The sequence below is a fragment of the Caretta caretta genome, chromosome 1 (genome assembly GCF_965140235.1).
Source record: "Caretta caretta isolate rCarCar2 chromosome 1, rCarCar1.hap1, whole genome shotgun sequence".
Lineage (NCBI taxonomy): Eukaryota > Metazoa > Chordata > Testudines > Cheloniidae > Caretta > Caretta caretta.
Window position 1 is genome coordinate 124,752,237 of NC_134206.1, and position 19,091 is coordinate 124,771,327.

Sequence of the window (19,091 nt, forward strand, 5' to 3'; positions counted from 1 at the left end):
ACATTTTGAGATCTATCACTGTGTAGTGAGTTCCAAGTGGGGTCCCAAACAGATCAGTTCATGGTCCTACACTATTTAATGACTTGAAAGAAAACAAAATCTTCAAACTTTTATCAGTGATGACATAAAAATTGGGGGAGTGGTAAACAAAGAGGACAGATTACTGATACAGAGCACTATGGATCAGTTGGTAAAGTGGGCACAAGCAAACAATATGCATGTATACAGCTAGGAACAAAGAATGAAGGGCACAGACATCCTTACAAGATGGGGGACTATATCGTAGGATGCAGTCACTCTGAAGATTTGGGGTTGTGGTGAACAATCAGAATAGACTATCAGGGTTGGAAGAGACCTCAGGAGGTCATTTAGTCCAACCCCCCGCTTAAAGCGGGACCAATCTCCAATTTTTGCCCCAGATCCCTAAATGGCCCCCTCAAGGATTGAACTCACAAACCTGGGTTTAGCAGGCCAATGCTCAAACCACTGAGCTATCCCTCCCTACACTGTACCCAAAAGGATAATGTGAAAATCTTGAGTAGTCTGACCACACCAATGAAAAGTTTCCTATCTGAGTTCTGCATGAATACCAAAATGTATCAGAGGCTAATGGACAATCTATGCAGAACTACACTTCCGTTTTGATGCCCAGGTTGTTAATTACAGGTATTCCTGATTCAGATGAAGGAGTCCCTGCTTCAGGAAATCTGCTCTTTTCTGCTGGTGCAGTGCGAGCTCCTGGACTATCTTGCAAGTCCAAAGTGCATTTTGCACCAGTTGAGGACTAGGAGGAGGACTTAAACTCTCCCTTCTTTTCTCTATCCTTTATGTAAACTGTCTGGAAAGGTAACAGATTCTTCTCTGCCAAGGATATTATTTGCATTGCCACAGAAAAGCTTTGACCCCTGGTTACTCCCTAGTTTTGGGAGAGATATAAACACAAATACCTTAATTATAAGCAAACTTCTAACAGAAGATAGGAGGAAACTTCCCCTGTGAACACCATAGTTGCCCGCTACATGATTTTTTGCACCTGTTTCTGAAGCAGCTGGTACTAACCACAGTCAGACAGAATATTGGACTTGATGGCTCACTAATCTGTTCCCATTTGGCCATGGTTTTAGGGGCTTTTTAGGCATGGGGAGGTTGGTTCAAACATCAGATATAGCTGCCCAAATGAACTAAAAGTATGTACTCAGATTCTGGAATTTGCTTCTCCTCTGCAATGCTTGCTTTCAAAGTAAGCAAGCAAGGATTAGAGTTAAAAAAAATCAGGTTAACTTTCATCATGTTGTTTGTACTTGTCTTATTCAAATCACATCAAATGTCCCCCTCTGTGGGAAGGCACCTAATTTTGTGAGCTGTGTAGGGAACCTTGTGCTTCTTCCCCTAGGGAGTTGAGAACCCAGTTTGGTACCTTGAGGGGGGGAGGAGAGAGAGGGGAGGGAGAGGCAGGGAGGTTTATGAATCCTTTCAGGGTTTCCTCCCCTCCATCCCAGGTCTGTTGCAGGATTTAACTCCTTGAGGTAGTCAGATAATCTGAGGATGAAAAGGACACTGTCTTCCTAAAATGCTCAGAAGCTTCTGATTGGTCTTTTGTGTTGAGTCATGGCTCCTTGGGGCAAGAGGTGAGACCCAACATACAGTTCCAACTGAGACCCATGGTCTGGCAGCACAAGGGTTGTCTGGCTGTGAGCAGGTAGGGAATAATACACCCTCTGTAAAGTCTGTAAATGCTGCCTCACAGATTTAGCCTAGTGTTTGCAGGCCAGCTCTGCCATGCCCAAATGGGGGCAGAAGAATGCCTAAGAACCCTGTTACCAAAAACGTAAACGAAGGGAGTTGGGGGAAAAGAAACATGCGTTGCTACTGTACAAAAATGAATAAAAAAATAAAGTTATAAAATGAAGAAAATGAACCACCAGCTGCTGGAGGCAGAAAATCTGATGACCTGAGCTGAAGGGTGGGGACTTAGTTCAGGAGCATCCACCAACATTGGATCAACTCCAAATTCCAAAGATTGGGGCATTAACCCGTTAGTAATGAGTAAGAAAAGAAGCTATGCAACAGAAGTTGTCTGCAACATTAAAGTACATTTCTGAAACTGCTGTACATGGTTAAAAACTGGAAAAGTTTTTGCCAAAAAATTTCATTTTAGTTTTCTTCCTGTTTTACATTTACTAGAAACATAACATACTTATTTGGCACTGCTAAATCTGTATGAGCACAGATATAACTGGGGCAGACAGTAAAATAAAGTTTTTTCCCCACTCAAGAATAAATCTGGGGGGTTCCAAAAGCTTTCCTACAGCATAATGGATATACTGACCTGTTTCAAAGTTACAATAGGTGATCAAATTGTAGTTCAACACCAATTTCATCTAGTAAATGCTATTTTAAGAACTTATTTTTTAAACATACAAAAGCAAAAACAAAGGAATGCAACAAACATGCAATGATACAATCATCATCATCAGGTAAAAGGAATGTCTATGTAGGTTTTTATACTGCGCTCAGAGAGCCTTCCAGTAGTGCATTAAGCAAGACAGCTGTCACCTGTCGGATCTCATCCTCTCACCAGAGAGAGAAGCATATGTAGTGAAGCATTTTGTTTTGGTGAGGTTTTTTTTTTTTTAAACTTTAATATAATTTTGCTATGTGTTTATATTATAGAAGTCAAGGTCAAAAAAAATGTGCCTTGCACTTGGAGGGTGAAGTGGTGAGGTTTGTGGGGGCCTTAGTTCTTGGAAGAATTCATTCCAGGTTCAGATCGTCCTCAGAGAAAGTTTTGTCTCCCACACAGACGAACTTTACCCTCATTGTTGAGTTCTATTGTGTCAGAGGAGTGATGTTGCTGACCATGATCTTTTTACCAGAGATTAAGATGAACTTTTAAGTATCTTGAGCCCAGGTCATGGGGCATACTGAAGATAAGGACTGAGACCTTCAACTTGATTCAAAATTCTGTGGGAAGCCATTGTAGAGAGCAGCGTATGGGTGTGATGTGCCTGTGCTGCTGAGGAGGCATACTGCAGTGTATATATTAGTTGGAGTTACCTAAATACTGAAGGTTTTATGCCCAGGTATACCACATTGCTGTAGTCCAGCTGAGAGGTGACAAAGACATGAATAACTGAGGCCAGGTCGTTGTCCAACAGGATGCGGCAGTCTCCTAGCCAACCAGAGATGGTAGTAAGTGTTACTGTTGCTATGTGAGAGCTCAGTGTCAGCAAGGAATCCAAGAGTAATCCTAGATCATGGACCGAATTGACTAATTGTGGATGTGAACCTTCAATCAACAGAGAATGCACTGTGGCTGAAAACTCTGCCCACCAGCACCATCTCTGTTTGGCTTAGGTTTAGCTTCATCCAGCTGCTGTTCATACATGAGCTGAACTCATCCAAACACTAGGCCATCTTGGTGGCAGTGATTTGGGCATATATGGTGAAGGATAAATAGAGCTGTGTATCATCTACATATTACTGGCACTGGATTACATATTGTCTGACCCAGTTCACATAGTGGTTACATGCAGATGTTGAAAAGGACTGGAGAGAGAACTGTCCTTGTGGAACTCTACAAGTGAGGGGTCTAGTGGTGGAGATGCAGTTTCCCATCACTACTTACTGGGTGAATCCCTCCAGGAAACTCTCAAACCATTTTAGTGCATTACTCTGGACCCCACCATCTCTCTCTCAAGTGATACAGCAGTATATCATAGTCATGTGTTAAATGCAGAAGAGAGGTACCGGAGGATGAGAATGGATGTCTGTTCTCTATCCACTGACAAATCGTCCATTAGTGCCATTATAGCAGTTTCAGTTCCATGTCCTGGCCTAAATCCAGACTATTCCAGGTACAGAATGTTACCTTCAGTTAGACAAGCTTGTCATTGGCCTTTTGTTAGTTTCGCTGTGAGCTTGCTCAGGAATAGGAGGTTTGAAACTTGGAATAGTTGGCTAGGTCTAAGTATCCACAGTGGGGTTCTTCAGCGTTGGTCAGACTATTGTGTGTTTGAAAAAGGACGGGAAGATTCCTTCTCTGAAAGATCCATTGGCTATTTCAGTGGCACCCAGTTATTCATGACTCCCAAGAGCCAGGAAGGGCATGGGGTAGATTCCCAAGTCTTGAGTCAGGACTCTTTTAGAATGCCCAGAACTTCATGAGTGAATGTACTATACTCTGGGAATGCAGGGGAGGCTGTTGGTTGGTGGTTTCAGGCAGAGAGAATCCATGCTGTTTGAGAAGACTACCTGCACACACATGATCATTTCATGAAAGTTGGGCAATAGTTATTTGCAGTGCTTGGTAACTCGGCTTTGATGCAAGTTATAGGCATTCAGGATTGATGAAGCAGTTTACTGCCCTGGATAACTCCTTGGGGCAGGATCTGGGCAGCCTCAATGGTGGTTCAGTAAGATGATTCTCTTGGACCACAATATAGGCTGGTGCTAGGGACATGCCTTTTGTTGCCTGAGAAAATCTCCCCAAGTTTGGTCAAGTTATAAGTCTCCTGTACACTGAGTGAGGCAGGGGGTCCTGTGGGAAACAGTGATCATATAAATCAATGCACACACACGAGGGCAAAATTAAAGTTGAATGTGCAACCTTAATTCTGGCTTTTCTTAACCCTTGAGTGCTTGACTTTGCAACCTTAACATTCCTTTAATGTAGCTTTTGTATAGTTGCATTTAAACTCAAGACTACATGTTTTAAATTTTTCTCCAAAAAAGCAGTGTTAATTAATATAACTTCCATCATCAACACTGAAAGACTATACAAGAAAAGTAAACTTTGTAAAACATCCCTTATTCAAAAGCTAGTTATTTATCTATGAGCTGTATCATGATATTAAATTATCTAAGCAAGTTCTCAGGTTGGTTTTGGGTTCGGAGAGGTAAATAAAATAGTAAAGTAAAAACAAGTAAAATAATATATAAAGAGTTTATGCAATGAGGGCATTTTCTCTGTGTGAATATTTAAGAGCAAAAATAAAGTGAAACCCAGGTTAAAATTAGTTGGTGGACTTTACAAGTAAAGTAACTTTACATAACTTAAAACAAATCAAGTTCAATTCTGCACCTGCTTTCTCAGTTTTCAAAACCAGAGTATCAATCTGGGCTACTAAGATAAGTAGACACACAAAGCTGAGGATTATATAAATGCTTCAGTGGTCAGTTTTTTGACATATGGGACTGAAACATGGCATGTACTGTTAAGATTGAAAAGGAGTTGGACACCAGTCACATGAAGCATCTCCAAATGTTTGAAAACATCAAATGGTAAAAATTCAAGTAGAATGAATAGATCCATTTTCTAACTAAACAGATCCTTCTCTCCGAAGTGGTGTAGTCAGCTGCTCTGAATGCCTACCAACTTCCCTGCAAAAGTCATCTTTGACATTGACCCAGTGAAAGCAAGATGAAAAAACCTAGACCTAAACATGATGGCTGAATGACAGACATCTGTTCCTCACAGGCATCCCACTCTAATGTGCCAGATTTGGTTCAGGACAGATCATGGAAGCACATACCACAATGTGTATCCTTTATGCTGTCCATGCAACAGCACACAAACTAACTCCTTCCAAGTCTTCATCCTCTAACCTACTGGCTCTTAGCTGCTTGAATCATCAGTGGCTTTGATGTAGCACAAACACAGCTTATCTTCAAATATGACTGGCACTTTTACTGGCTAAAGAAGGGTGTACTCTATGTTCTACATTAGCGGAGGACTGTCTCAATCATCTTTCTTCCTGCCTCTCCCCTGACTGTGTGGGGAATATGGCCCAGGAGAAACAAGATTTTCCTCCCTTCAGATAAAACCTGTTTTCTCAGGACCCAAAACCCTTTTATAGAGACTAACCCCAAAGAGAATTATAATTCAGGTCTCATTGTTATCTCCTGAAATCTATTTGTTTGTAGGTATTCAGCACCACTGCATGCCCTGTATGTTATTTGTGATAATTCCAGAAATGGATATCAGAATTCAGTGACTCAGCCCAAATGTACCAAAGGTTGTGATGGAAGAGGCCTCTGCCCGAAAGAAAATATATACTTCAGTAACCGCAAAGCGCATGCATACATTTCCCTTCTGCAGTTAAAAGAGCAGAGACTTTGAAAGAAGTTGGCTATAGCGAAATTTTGGGCAGCTCTAAGAAATTCTGTTCATTCTTCCACTATTCCTGATTAGAAGTAGGACCCTTCTCTTATATCACCTTTTGGTACATAGTCCCAAATGCTACAATATTGTATCTTAATTTTTTTCCTATCGCTTTTATGGTTCCTGTTTAGAACCTAAATTTGGATTACTGAAGCTATATTACAAGCTATTTTTACAATTAGGAACTTGTTTTTCATTTATGGAAGATTAGGATTCCAAACTTCACTTATATTTAAACTAGCTGTAGGTAAATCTGTTTGAACTCATCTTGGAAGCATGCTTAAGTACACATACACAAACAGATGCATTCTATTAACATTGTAATGGGTGGTTTGTGAATGCATCTGAAGGACAAAAGGGTAGATTCTGGAATCTATAAGAAAGTTAGCAGCCATAGGAGAACCTGCCATTATACCAAGGGTGTTATTTTAAGGGTTGACGTACCCAGCAAATGCACATTATTCAAAAGCAACTTTTATTTCTTAAACATACTGTGTTTTATAGAAGAGAAACATTTAAGATGAAGGTTCACTTCAGCTGATAATAAAATTAGACCAGTGTTCATATAAGTTTTCTGTAGCTTAGACCCAAATTTTGGGTGGGAACTGAGCTTATAAGGGTCATTTCTAAACAGTATTATAAAAGCCACTCCACTATCTATACGAAAGTTAGATTTTCATTTATGACTTCCCCTACTCCCCATTATGACTACATTTTCAGTTCTCTTTAACAACTGGTATACTTAATTGGGGAAGTAGATTGTTAGATGCATTGGGCTAGCTGCGGTACACAATTTGCAGAGTATTCAGATTGCCAAGCAAACTGAGTAATATTAACTTCAAAAGATTTTCTTTCCCCTCTTAAGTATTGTCTGAAGAATGGAGTAGATTAAACAACTGTAATCTGTAAGACTCCAATATCCTTCAAAGGGTTTCTAGTGACATAACCATGGAACCAAATCCCAAGTGTATTTTTTGCCAAAATTTTAGTTTTCCTCCCGCTATACATTTGTTAGAAACATGAAAATTCTCTCACCAGACCATCATTTTTTTCTATTGTTGTCACCAAGGAGGCTTCAAACAAGAACTGTTGCAATTCCTTGCTGTCAAATAGTTACTACTTTTAGTATATTTATAAAATTATCCTTACATTACAGATAAATTCTGGTGCCTATTGCACTGAAATGTGAGAGGTTGTGACTTCAGTAGTTTTGCCTATGTTTGGTAGTGGAAGACCAACTCATTCATTTGCCATCTGCTCTGCTATAATGGAACTTTAAGCCTACAGATAATGAAACGCCTAATAAGTTGTTTTCAGGCCTCAAACAAGAGGCAACTATTGCCACTGCACTATTATAAATCAAGAAACTAGGCAAATTCTGTAGCACACTTCTACTCCACACTGAGTTCTGGGGCACCTTTATTTAAATTCAAAACTGCAGGTTACTGGACTAGATGTGAAAATGAATACAGTACTAAAAAGCTAGTACAGCAATCCCATAGATCAGATGTTGTATCCTTGTGTCACGGGATGCCTTAACTTGTGGTCCTGTTGCAAGCACTCTTATGAGCCATTGCACAGACAATTCCTGGGGCACAGGTTTGCCCCAGCTAGATTCTCCCACTTCCGATCTGCCCCCCATGGCTCCTGTCTCTGATCTGCCTTCACCGTGTCTTCTCTGACCCACGCACAGCCTGCCCCAGTTACTGGCAGGAACCCCTACCGCACTAGTAGTGCTGTCCAGGGGGGTCTTACACCTCTTCACACTTTAAAAGGTCCATAGAACAGCGATGAATTAGGCCACACATTTAAACAGGTTAAATTTTATGTTGCCATTTTCAGTTTATAACATGCTGCAGACTTTGCAGAGACAACACAAGTAAACCATATAAGCAGTTAAAGAAGAGGGGGAAACTGGAAATTGGGGCAACTTGATTACGTTAGTGGTAGTTTCTGACTTGAAAGTGTCTGGAAAGCAATTTAGGATGACAGTTGGATGTTTTTGCTATAATATTCAGTAGTGTTGATATTTAACTTTTAAACCAACAACATTTTATCAGCCCACGGAGATGAGGCAGCTCTGGGCTTGTCTACACAGTACGGCAATACATGCTCAAGGAGTGTGAATTCTAAAACCCATCAACATGTTGTGCACTAACTGGCCCTTGCAGTCCCGTTTCAAACAGCACTATGTTAACGGGCACTAAGAACTTTTAGCTCATGCCAGCAAGATCTTCAAGGGCCAGTTCGTGTGCATCATGTTGATGTGCTTGAGAATTCACACCCCTTGAGTGCACATTACCACACTGTTTAAACAAGCCCTCAGAAATAATTTCAGACTGCATGAAGACTCTGCATTGGTTTACACTCAATTCTCATTTTTAGGATTTTGTCGTAACAGTGAAGGCTAGCTGCCATTTTTTTTTAAAAGATTAAAAATTTAGAACAGTTCTGCAGCAAATTCTGCAACACTGCCCAATACTTGAGGCCTTCACTGTAAGTCAGGAGCTTTATGAAAGGAGAGCTTAGAAACATACCACCTACTGACAAAACTATTACTTTCTGTTAAAGTGCAATCAAGTCTGAGGTTCTGTACAAAATATGGTGCCTGGTAAGTTTATCACTATAGGGAGAAAGAAAATGTCTTCACATCTGTTTACCTAGTACTAGTACTTCACATCTGTTTACCTAGTACATCTAGTACTCTGCTCTATGGCAGAACCACATTAAATTAAGGATAAGCAGCAATACATCTTTCCCTCAGACCTAGTCTTTTAGAAAACTAGCCTTTTCTTTGATTAAAAGGTATATCGCCACATGCTATTTTATGGATATGTCTGTATAATCAACACTACTTCATCTATAGGGCTACTGAGTCTGAGATTTGGCTTCTAGAGTCAGTAAGCGTTCGTCCCTGGGCTTCCACACAAATAGTATTCCTGTACTCAGAGCTCCTGTCTGGACCTGGACAGATTCATGCAGAAAGATGGGCACAAAATCTGGATGACCAGGTCACAGGTTTTTTTGTTTCTTTTTAACTATAGCAAGCTGTAAATCCACCAATGATCCACCTAAATTCCCCACCCCTCCATCCTCAATCCTTAGCTTTTCCTTGCCAGTCAGGAAAGTGCTGGAAAACAGATACCAGACTTAGCCTTACTGTACTAGGAAGGAATAAAAAAAACAAACTGGCTCCAATACTACTCTGATATGCAATTTCTATGAATTCACGCATTTGTAATACAGTCATAGTATCTGGATAACAAAAGAGCATTAGTCCACATAACTAAGGTTCTTCACTTTCGTTCTATGTTATGATGCTTTCACAATAAAGATAATTTCTGGAGGATTTTTTCACTGAGAAATGTTACGACCACTCTGCAGCTACTGGTATTGGGGGGGAAAAAAAAGCAAGATTGACTCATTCTGATTTCCTGGATAAGAAATTCTACAGCTAGCAGTCTTCCACTGGGAATTCAAATTGAAAGCACCTGTGCCCATCATAAATCAAACAAGTGGAAAGAAAAGCACATACTTAAAACCAGATTCCCACAAAGTCTGAGGCAATAAATCATTCAGCCTCTACACAATACTGATAGAACTTCAAGTTATACATCTACTAAGCAGAAAAGGATACAAGTGATGACCCTCCAGAAGCAAAGGCAAAATATTAGTTAACCTTCCTAGAGCCTAAGGATAACAAGGGACTAAGGCCTAGATTTTTAAAGGGATTTAAATGTTTCTTCACTCAGCACTGCAATGATGAACTGACTTAGGAGTTTAAGCCTCATTTTCAAAGTGATTTAGACGCCTAAGGCAAAGATACTTAGGTTTTGCAATGCTGAACAAAAGCAACACCTAACTACGTTTAAAAATCTGGGCCTAGGCTTCTCACCAGGATGTTGTCCCTCTACTGGTAGATAGTACCACTCCCTTTGTAGAGTTAGGTGTGTATGGAAAATTTTTCAAACTCTAGTAAAGTACACTGCTCTGTATTAGCACCAGGAAAAGTGACATGTGGCCCTTGGATAATAAGTGAATTTGAGCTTCCAACCAGAGATGTTAGTTTGTAAAGCTCTACTCCACATCTTTAGTCAAATGAAATCCCTAATACCAATTTCAGACACTAGCATAGCTTGTAAATCCAACCAGTAGTAGATTTTATCAGATGCACACCCACATAAGAGTGGATACTAACTTATTAGGCTTGCCTACATTCCCCGCTGGATCAACTGGCAGTGATTGATCCAGCAGGGGTCAATTTATTGCGTCTAGACTAGGCGGCGGCGACGGGGGAGCATCAGCAGTCGACTCACTGCAGTAAAGACACCACGGTGTGTAGATTTAAGTATGTCGACTTCAGCTACATTATTCGTGTAGCTGAAGTTGCGTAACTTAGACCGATCCCCCTCCCCCCACAGTGTAGATCAGATCTTAGATGCTAAGTTCATTAAAACAGCTACTCTATAACTAAAATCAACAAATTTCTGCAATTTCTAATCCTCTAGGAGGAAATTATTTTCCTGCACATGTAGCATTCACTGTGGTATGTTTAGCATCTAGTAAGAGTTGCAACATAGAGATATACAGCTCAGATTGTATGATATTATATTTGTCAGAGTTTAGTGTCATAGAATATCAGGGTTGGAAGGGACCTCAGGAGGTCATCTAGTCCAACCCCCTGCTCAAAGCAGGACCAATTCCCGACTAAATCATCCCAGCCAGGGCTTTGTCAAGCCTGACCTTAAAAACTTCTAAGGAAGGAGATTCCACCACCTCCCTAGGTAACGCATTCCAGTGTTTCACCACCCTCCTAGTGAAAAAGGTTTTTCTAATATCCAACCTAAATCTCCCCCACTGCAACTTGAGATCATTACTCCGTTTCTGTCATCTGCTACCACTGAGAACAGTCTAGAGCCATCCTCTTTAGAATCCCCTTTCCAGTAGTTGAAAGCAGCTATCAAATCCCCCCTCATTCTTCTCCTCCGCTGACTAAACATCCCCAGTTCCCTCAGCCTCTCCTCATAACTCATGTGTTCCAGTCCCCTAACCATTTTTGTTGCCCTCCGCTGGACTCTTTCCAATTTTTCCACATCCTTCTTGTACTGTGGGGGCCCAAAACTGGACACAGTACTCCAGATGAGGCCTCACCAATGTCGAATATGGGGGAACGATCACATCCCTCGATCTGCTGGCAATGCCCCTACTTATACATCCCAAAATGCCATTGGCCTTCTTGGCAACAAGGGCACACTGTTGACTCATATCCAACTTCTCGTCCACTGTAACCCCTAGATCCTTTTCTGCAGAACTGCTGCCGAGCCATTCGGTCCCTAGTCTGTAGCGGTGCATTGGATTCTTCCGTCCTAAGTGCAGGACTCTGCACTTGTCCTTGTTGAATCTCATCAGATTTCTTTTGGCCCAATCCTCCAATTTGTCTAGGTCCCTCTGTATCTTATCCCTACCCTCCAGCGTATCTACCTCTCCTCCCAGTTTAGTGTCATCTGCAAACTTGCTGAGGGTGCAATCCACACCATCCTCCAGATCATTTATGAAGATACTGAACAAAACCGGCTCCAGGACAGACCCCTGGGGCACTCCACTTGATACGGGCTGCCAACTAGACATGGAGCCATTGATCACTACCCGTTGAGCCCGACAATCTAGCCAGCTTTCTATCCACCTTATAGTCCATTCACCCAGCCCATACTTCTTTAACTTGCTGGCAAGTGTCCTTTTACATTACTTCGTTACACTTCACAGTACTGAATAACTACCACCATTGTTGATTTTGGAGAACTGGAGATTCCAGAGGGAAACAAAATGCTTGGAAGTTTCTTGTTTTGAGTAATCTTCAATCAGCTATAAGATTATCAGTCTCTTGGTAAAAAGAAAAGGAGTACTTGCGGCACCTTAGAGACTAAAATTTATTTGAACATAAGCTTTCGTGAGCTACAGCTCACCTCATCAGATGCAATCGATGTAGCTCAAGAAAGCTTATGCTCAAATAAATTTGTTAGTCTCTAAGGTGCCACAAGTACTCCTTTTCCTTTTACAAATACAGACTAACACGGCTGCTATTTTGAAACCACTCTCTTGGTAGTTTAGACAAGTATTAGCGAACACTAGCTATTTATGCCACTAACTCACTTTTTGATTGAATGCAGTGGTGAAATAAAAACAGCCTCATAACTCATCAACACCACAAACCTTAGGTTCACCTATTACAAAAGGTATTCTAATTCAAGTCTCAAAGTAAAGGAACTTACTGTTCTTGTCCCTGCAGACCTACGTATTCCTCTAATATTAGATAGGTTTCTTGGGCTAGTTGAAGTTCCTAGGGGGAGAGCTGTGGAAAGATGAGGAGGACTGGAAGGAGTCACCAAAGGAGATATCAGGTTATCTAGCATACTTTGTTTAGATTTGGAGGTTTTATTAGTAAAAATGAGAGGTTCACTGTCCCCAGCATCTCCACTACCAATTTCAGTCTTCTCTTCATTCTTGATCCTTCTCAAACAATCCTTTAACATCGACTGGGTTGTAGGCTGACTGAGCCAGCACAGGAAGAGTTCATCCACTTTCATTTTTAGTACAGGTTGCAAAACTTTCCCAGCCAGCATCTTCTACCAGTTTACTTTTGTTCCAACAAAGGAACTCAAGTCAACCAGATTAAAAACGTTTCACTGCTTATTCCACTGTCTTTCACTCTGTTGCACAAAATCCAAGATGCCTGTTAAAAGAAAGATTTTATTGCTTAATATTATGATTGCAACAAGATGTCAAGACTTAACTAATTCCACATGGTACAAACTCAGATACAAGGCTTGATGACAAACATACAAATAAATGAGAATCAGATCATATTCCATCAACTATGGATTAGTGACAATCTATTAAAAGGCTTTTAAAACTAATTTGGGCTGTGAAGATTGTTCCTCTGAGTCCCCATTTTGTACAATCTTAGCATAAGAGATAATTTATCTGGTCTACACTACAGACCAATATCAGTATAACTACGTTGCTCAGGGTGTGAAAAATCCACACCCCTAAGCAACTTAGTTATACCAACTTAACCTTCCACCACATAGACAGTGCTATGTGGACAGGAGAGCTTCTCCTGTCAACACAGTTACCACTTCTGAGGGAGGTGGATTAACTACACCAATGGGAGAAGCTCTCTTGTCAGCCTAGGATTGTTTTCACTAAAGCTTTTACTGCTGTAGACTTTACATGAAAACAAGCCCTAATACTTTTCAGACATTTACTTCCAACTTTGCCAAAAAACCCACCTTCCTTTCTGTGAGTGTAGATGTGCAAAGTTTCAAGGGCTTTTTTTTTTAAATGAAAATAGAAGTGGGTCTTAAATAAGGCTTTGAACCTGACTGATACTACAAAGCCATTACATGCAAGCAATGAAATTCCAAGCAAAAGAAGTTAGTATTAATGAAATGTTAAGATTGAAATACCAAGCATTTGAGTCAGGAAATGCAGAGTTAAAGTTGAAAACTCAACCTTAATTCCACATCTTATGCTTATGCCTTAAAATATGATCCCTTTGTCTCAGTTTTAATGATTTATCAGTATAATCCTAAATGAAATTTTTTATCAAGTTTATACAGTTATGATACAGTGCTGTCTTCAGACTATTTGATTTTTATGTCTCAGTCAGAACACCACAAATCAGTGTTGAAAGTACAACTTAATGTTATTAACCTTTACAATGTATGGAACGTTCAGTTTTTTTTAAAAGCCAACGCAAACCTATGATGGCTTTAAGTGTTGGGATGGCTGCAAGACCTTTCAGCTTTGAATTACTCTCACTTCTGAGGCAAAACTCCAGGTTGAGCATGCCCGAGTTCAGAATTTAAGGAAAGAAGCAAAGGGCTAAAGCAAAATACTAAAAAAAAAATCTGCGTTCTATCCTAGTTCTGTAGTTGACCGATATCTCGGTCACCACATCTGTAAAAAAACCTGTCAAAGGGACTTAATGTTTGCAAAGCATTCTTATCCTTAGGCGGAAGGCTTTATGGATATGCAAAATAGTTGTAATTATTTTTATTAAAACCTCAGTTAAGGAAGAAAAGCTTTTGTTAGCACCATAATTTACATACGTTTAAAATTAGGAAGTTTGAGCCTTTATCCAGTCTTCCAGCTAGCATGCGTCACAATAATGGACAAACTCAAACTCAGGAACCTTTAAACATCTATAACACCACTTATTCAGATTTTCTTTAGATATGGTTTGTTTGCAGATCACGACACTAACTGAAACCAAGACAATGTGAATCAGAATTAACTGCAAGTCAGATGTTCCACTATGTATTTGCAGGTTGGGATTTTCTATTATCTAAGTGAATTAGGAGCACATGTAACATTGAAAGCCAACACGATTTGTGCACCGTAAACCATGGAGACGCTTTCAAAAAAAAAATCCATATTCTAGGGTGTCAACAAATAAGGGCAGAGTAAAGATTCAGCTTTCCCTAAATTGCATACAATTTTGCATACAATTGCATACAATTTACAAAATTTACAATTTTGATTCCATAACACCCATGTTGATTTTGCAGTAATTTTCTGCAGGGAAAGCATGCCTGAGAGAGGCAGCCAAAACACACTATGCAATGATAATGGTTGTAATTAAGCACTCAAGACAAGGCAGGCAGAGCTAGTTAAATGATCAACTTTATCTCTTCCCCTCGCCTCCCTTCCGTTGGTTACTATAACTTTTCAGATATTGTGTTTATGAAATCAGAGTTATCCATGGTGTTGAACTCATACACTGTTTGTGGAATAGCAAGGATATGATACGGAAGAAACTCATTGAGTGGCCCATCCCACCCAGCTCACTGCAGGACTGTTCACTTCTATGGTCTGTCTCCTGATAGACTCCATCCCGTACAAAGAGAGAACCAGGGTGCCTTGGTGCGGGTCATGAGTCATGAAACTAAAAGACAACAGGTTTAAAGCTATCATAAGGAAGTACTTCACCCAATGCACAGTCAACCTCTTGAACTGGTCACCAGGGGATGTGACTAAAGCCAGAACTATAACTTGGTTCAAAGAAGAATTAGCTACATACATGGAAGATAGGTCCACCCATGGTTATTCGTAGGGTGACCAGACTGTTCCAATATTAGGGGCTTTGTTTTACCCCAGCCTGATTTTTCACATTTGAGATGTGGTCACTCTAGCCCTTAGCCAAGATCATCAGAGATGCAACCCCACCCTCCTTCTGGCCACACGAAACCTCGCACTCCCAGAAGCTGAGACGGGACGACAGGGGATGGATCCCTTGATAATTACCCCACTTCTGAAGACAGGGCACGCCAGACTAGAGGGACCACTGAGGGCTCTGGTCCTGCTCAGCCTCTCCTCTGCCCCGGGGCCCCCGCCCCATCCCCGGGCGGCGGCCAGGCCCCTGCCGCACTCAGCTCCGTGTTTCCTTCACCTCCCTTCCCCTCAGCTCGGCGCCGGGCTGCGGGACGGACCCGCTGGGAAACGGGGCTGCAGCCACCCAGGGCCCGGACCGCCCCGCGCTCCCCAGCAATACCCCGGCCCGGCCCGGCGGGGCGCAGCAGCGGCGGCTTCACGTCTCACCTCCCGCCGCTGCCTTCAAACCCGCCGCCGCGCCGCGCCGCGCCTTCCGGCCCGCCCCGCCCGAGAGCGGGCCCTTTATACAGCCGCAACTCTCACGAGAGTCTCCCCGCGAGAAGCTGCTCCCGGTTGCCAGGGTGACAGGGGGGCACGTGGCTGGAAGGAAACACAGCCACGCCGGGAGGCTGCTGCGTCCTGACGTTGCCGTGCGGGCGCCTCCCCTTCCCAGCAGCCTGTGCGGTGTGACGACACCACCCCACCCCCCTGGCTTCCCCTCCCGTCTACTTCTCCTTTCCCAGCAGCCTGTGCGGTGCGGTGCGCTGGGCGCTCTGTGACCCGTCCCGTCTTTTCCCGGCCGCCTGTGCGGTGTAAAGCCCCGTGTGGGCCCCCATACACACCTCCCCCTCCCCCATGCCCTGCAGGCTCCCACCATGGCTGCCTAGCACCCTCCTGTAACCCCCTGTGCCACTGCCATCAGCATCACCAGGGTTCCCTCCCTCCCTCTTGGGAGCCTCCTGAACCCTGTGGGTGAAGGGGGGCATCCCGGGGTTGGGGAAGCTCCCGCCTGGCCTCATAGTGCATCCCAACATAAGAGGCACAATGTAGGGGCCCAGCTTGTCACTGAGGTCAAGTAGGTGCAACGCAGGGTGCTGCTGCATGTCAGTGCCATTTGCCACCATGTTCCTAGGCCCCTCCTAGGCCCTCTCCCACCCCCACCCCAAACCCTCAAGAATGGCAACTCTCTTGGCAATAGTTGCCAATCTGTGGCTCATGGTCCACAGAGTACTTGCTGGTATCCTGAAGAGAGCTGACTAATCACGTGATGCTGGCTCTTCTTGTTTCCAGCTGTTACGTTCCGTTAAAAGAGAGCTAAAAATACATTAAATATTTTCCGATTGCGTTTCTATGTAAGCAATTGCTGTAGTTGCCATAGGAATGCTATGGTGGGGTTGCAAATGGGAGGAAAGGTGGTTCATGTGATAGCAAATGGGAGGTGAGGTGAAGCCTGGCGATGGTGAATGTAAAGGTAGATGATAGACAATCTCTCTATTAAGAACTTCTCACAGTTTGAGAGCCACTCCCTGCCATGTAGTTCACTTCACTGTTTATCTTTCTCTCCAGCCTCAAAACCTCTGTGTAGTTTCACACTTTGTATAAATTTCACAAATCAACTTCTGGGACTTTCTGGATAGGCTTGTGGGATTGAGAGGGGTTAAGAGGGACATGTGCTCATACCCTTGCACACACAACTTTTCACTCACCTATTGGCGTCCGCTCACTACAGCTGCAGGCCCCCTGTACTTGTACCCAGAATCCCCCACCCTCTCTTCTGATATGGTTTCACCTCCTTTCATATATATATCATCCATGTATCACAGTGAAGTGAAAGAAAGGATTTAGCTAAATTTAATCTATTTGCTGATGGCTTCCTTTGGCATCTTCTGTGTAGTGGTGGAATGGCAGTCTTTCAAAGTCAGTGTTCCAGGACTGGGACAGCATTGGAGATGTTCTTTCCCTACTTTATCATCTACATGAAGCAGCAACAAAGAAGTTGGAATGGAATGCAGTGGTTCAGAAGGAAGGAATAGAGAGTGTCTACACTGCAATAAAACACCCACGGCTGGCCCATCTCAGCTGACTCAGGTTGCAGGGCTGTAAAACTGCGGTGAAAATATTGGGCTTGGGCTGGAGCCTGGGCTCTAGGATCCCACAGGTGGGGAGCATCCCAGAGCCAAGGCTCCAGCACAAGCTCAGATATCTACATCACAATTTTATAGGCCTGCAGCCTGACTTCTGCAAGCCTGAGTTAGCTGACACAGGCCAACTCCAGGTGTTTTATTGCAGTGTAGACATATCCTGAGTTTGAGATTAGGTGAATCTAGGAGAAGTGAAAAAGTGGGCTTGCTCCTCCACCTGTGAAGAGTGAACAAAAGAGGCAATAGATAAGAGGAAGCTAAGATTGGATGAGCAAAGGAGAAGGTTCATATATGCTGAGAGATAATCTGGTATAAATCCAAAGGCCAACAAATTCAGGAAAGCAATTCCTGTATTAAAAATACTATCCTTCTATCCAAAACAATGGTGGTATTGTCATTGTTTTTGAGTTTTTTGAACCATTCTTGTAAACACTTTCATATTTTTCACAGTTTTTAAAATTGGATTCAGAGATGTTAAGAAAGCCTGTAAATTGATGAAGGATAGGTTGAATGGTCCCCACTTTCTCAAGTAAGATAGTATTCTGGTTCCTGCATATTGGTCGGTAAAGTTAGGAGAGTAGGATTTTATGAAGACTAAAATGTAATGAACTGCTTTATCCAAGATGGGAAGTGATTAAGGCATTGAGCATAAGATATGCAAAGCAGAATCTGAAGTAAGGATAACGCTGTGAATGTTCTGGAAGTAGTGAAGGACAGAATTCAATATGGAAGATGAGGGAAGACAAAAAAGTTTGTCACAGGTTACATGATTTCTGGCCCAAGGAGTACAGGTCTGAATTAAGCAGAGTGATAGACGAGTCAGAGACATGGAACAAAGAGGACTCTTAAAAGATTTTGAATGTCTTTGAAGCATTCCTTAGTGATGATGTAGCCATCTGTTGATTGACAGAGTGACAACAGGTGGCAATAGAGGGATCAGAGAACGAGTGGAGTGAGTTGTAAAGTTGGATATCATCTGCATAGAAATGATGCCCGTTGTTGACGCTGGCAATGAGATCTCCCAAAGGGAGCAGATGGAGAAATCAGAGAAAAAAAATAAAACATCTGTGAAAAATACACAGGGTCAAAGTCTTCTCTATGCATGTTGGTGTAAATTCAAAGTAACTCCATTGACTTTAATAGAATTTGTAAAGGTTTACACTGTTTTCGGGGAGATGGGAATCAGACCCTCTATGTCTTCAGGGAAGCAGGTAGTACTTAGGGCAAGACCATCCGCTGGGACTGCAATTGGCAGTAATATTTTGGCAAGTTGGTCCAAGGAAAGAACTTGCAGAAGCTGGATCAGATCTCCTTCAATAGGGTGTCTCTGTCCCTGGATCTTGCTTCTATAAATGTGAGCCCATACTTGTGCAATTTTAGAAAAAGCTGTCAAATGCACCCCTTTGTTAAGGCCTTCTAACTACGAGCTGACTTTTAGACTTCCCTATAGAAACTTGTGTTCTGGCTGGTATTCCCACATCTCAGTTGGTGTAATGTGTGGTCAACAGAGATGTGTTTGGTCCAATTTATGCAAAATGTACCCATTCATTTTAGTGATGGATGCTTAAAATGTACATTTGAATAATAAAAATTAGTGCATGCATTATGAGACAATATCCAGTGTCTGAAAGTTA

At 42.2% G+C, this 19,091-nt stretch overlaps 1 protein-coding gene across 5 annotated transcripts in view; it reads right to left on the reverse strand.

Moving 5' to 3' along the window:
* The window catches only part of PPP2R3B (protein phosphatase 2 regulatory subunit B''beta), an 89,749-nt gene extending 73,842 nt beyond the window's left edge, over window positions 1–15,907 (reverse strand). Inside the window, exons 1-2 of one of the 5 annotated variants that reach the window (XM_048859536.2) lie at window positions 15,764–15,907; window positions 12,433–12,893 (exon numbers count right to left, since the gene is read on the reverse strand). In XM_048859536.2, coding sequence (XP_048715493.1) covers window positions 12,433–12,783 — 351 coding nt within the window. In that variant the 5' untranslated portion in view covers window positions 12,784–12,893; window positions 15,764–15,907. Of the gene's footprint in view, window positions 1–12,432; window positions 12,894–14,274; window positions 14,401–15,469; window positions 15,740–15,763 lie in introns of those variants that run through there. The other 4 variants (XM_048859530.2, XM_075131021.1, XM_075131023.1 and 1 more) reach the window with 4 other exon arrangements.
* Between the last annotated feature and the right edge of the window lie 3,184 nt (window positions 15,908–19,091).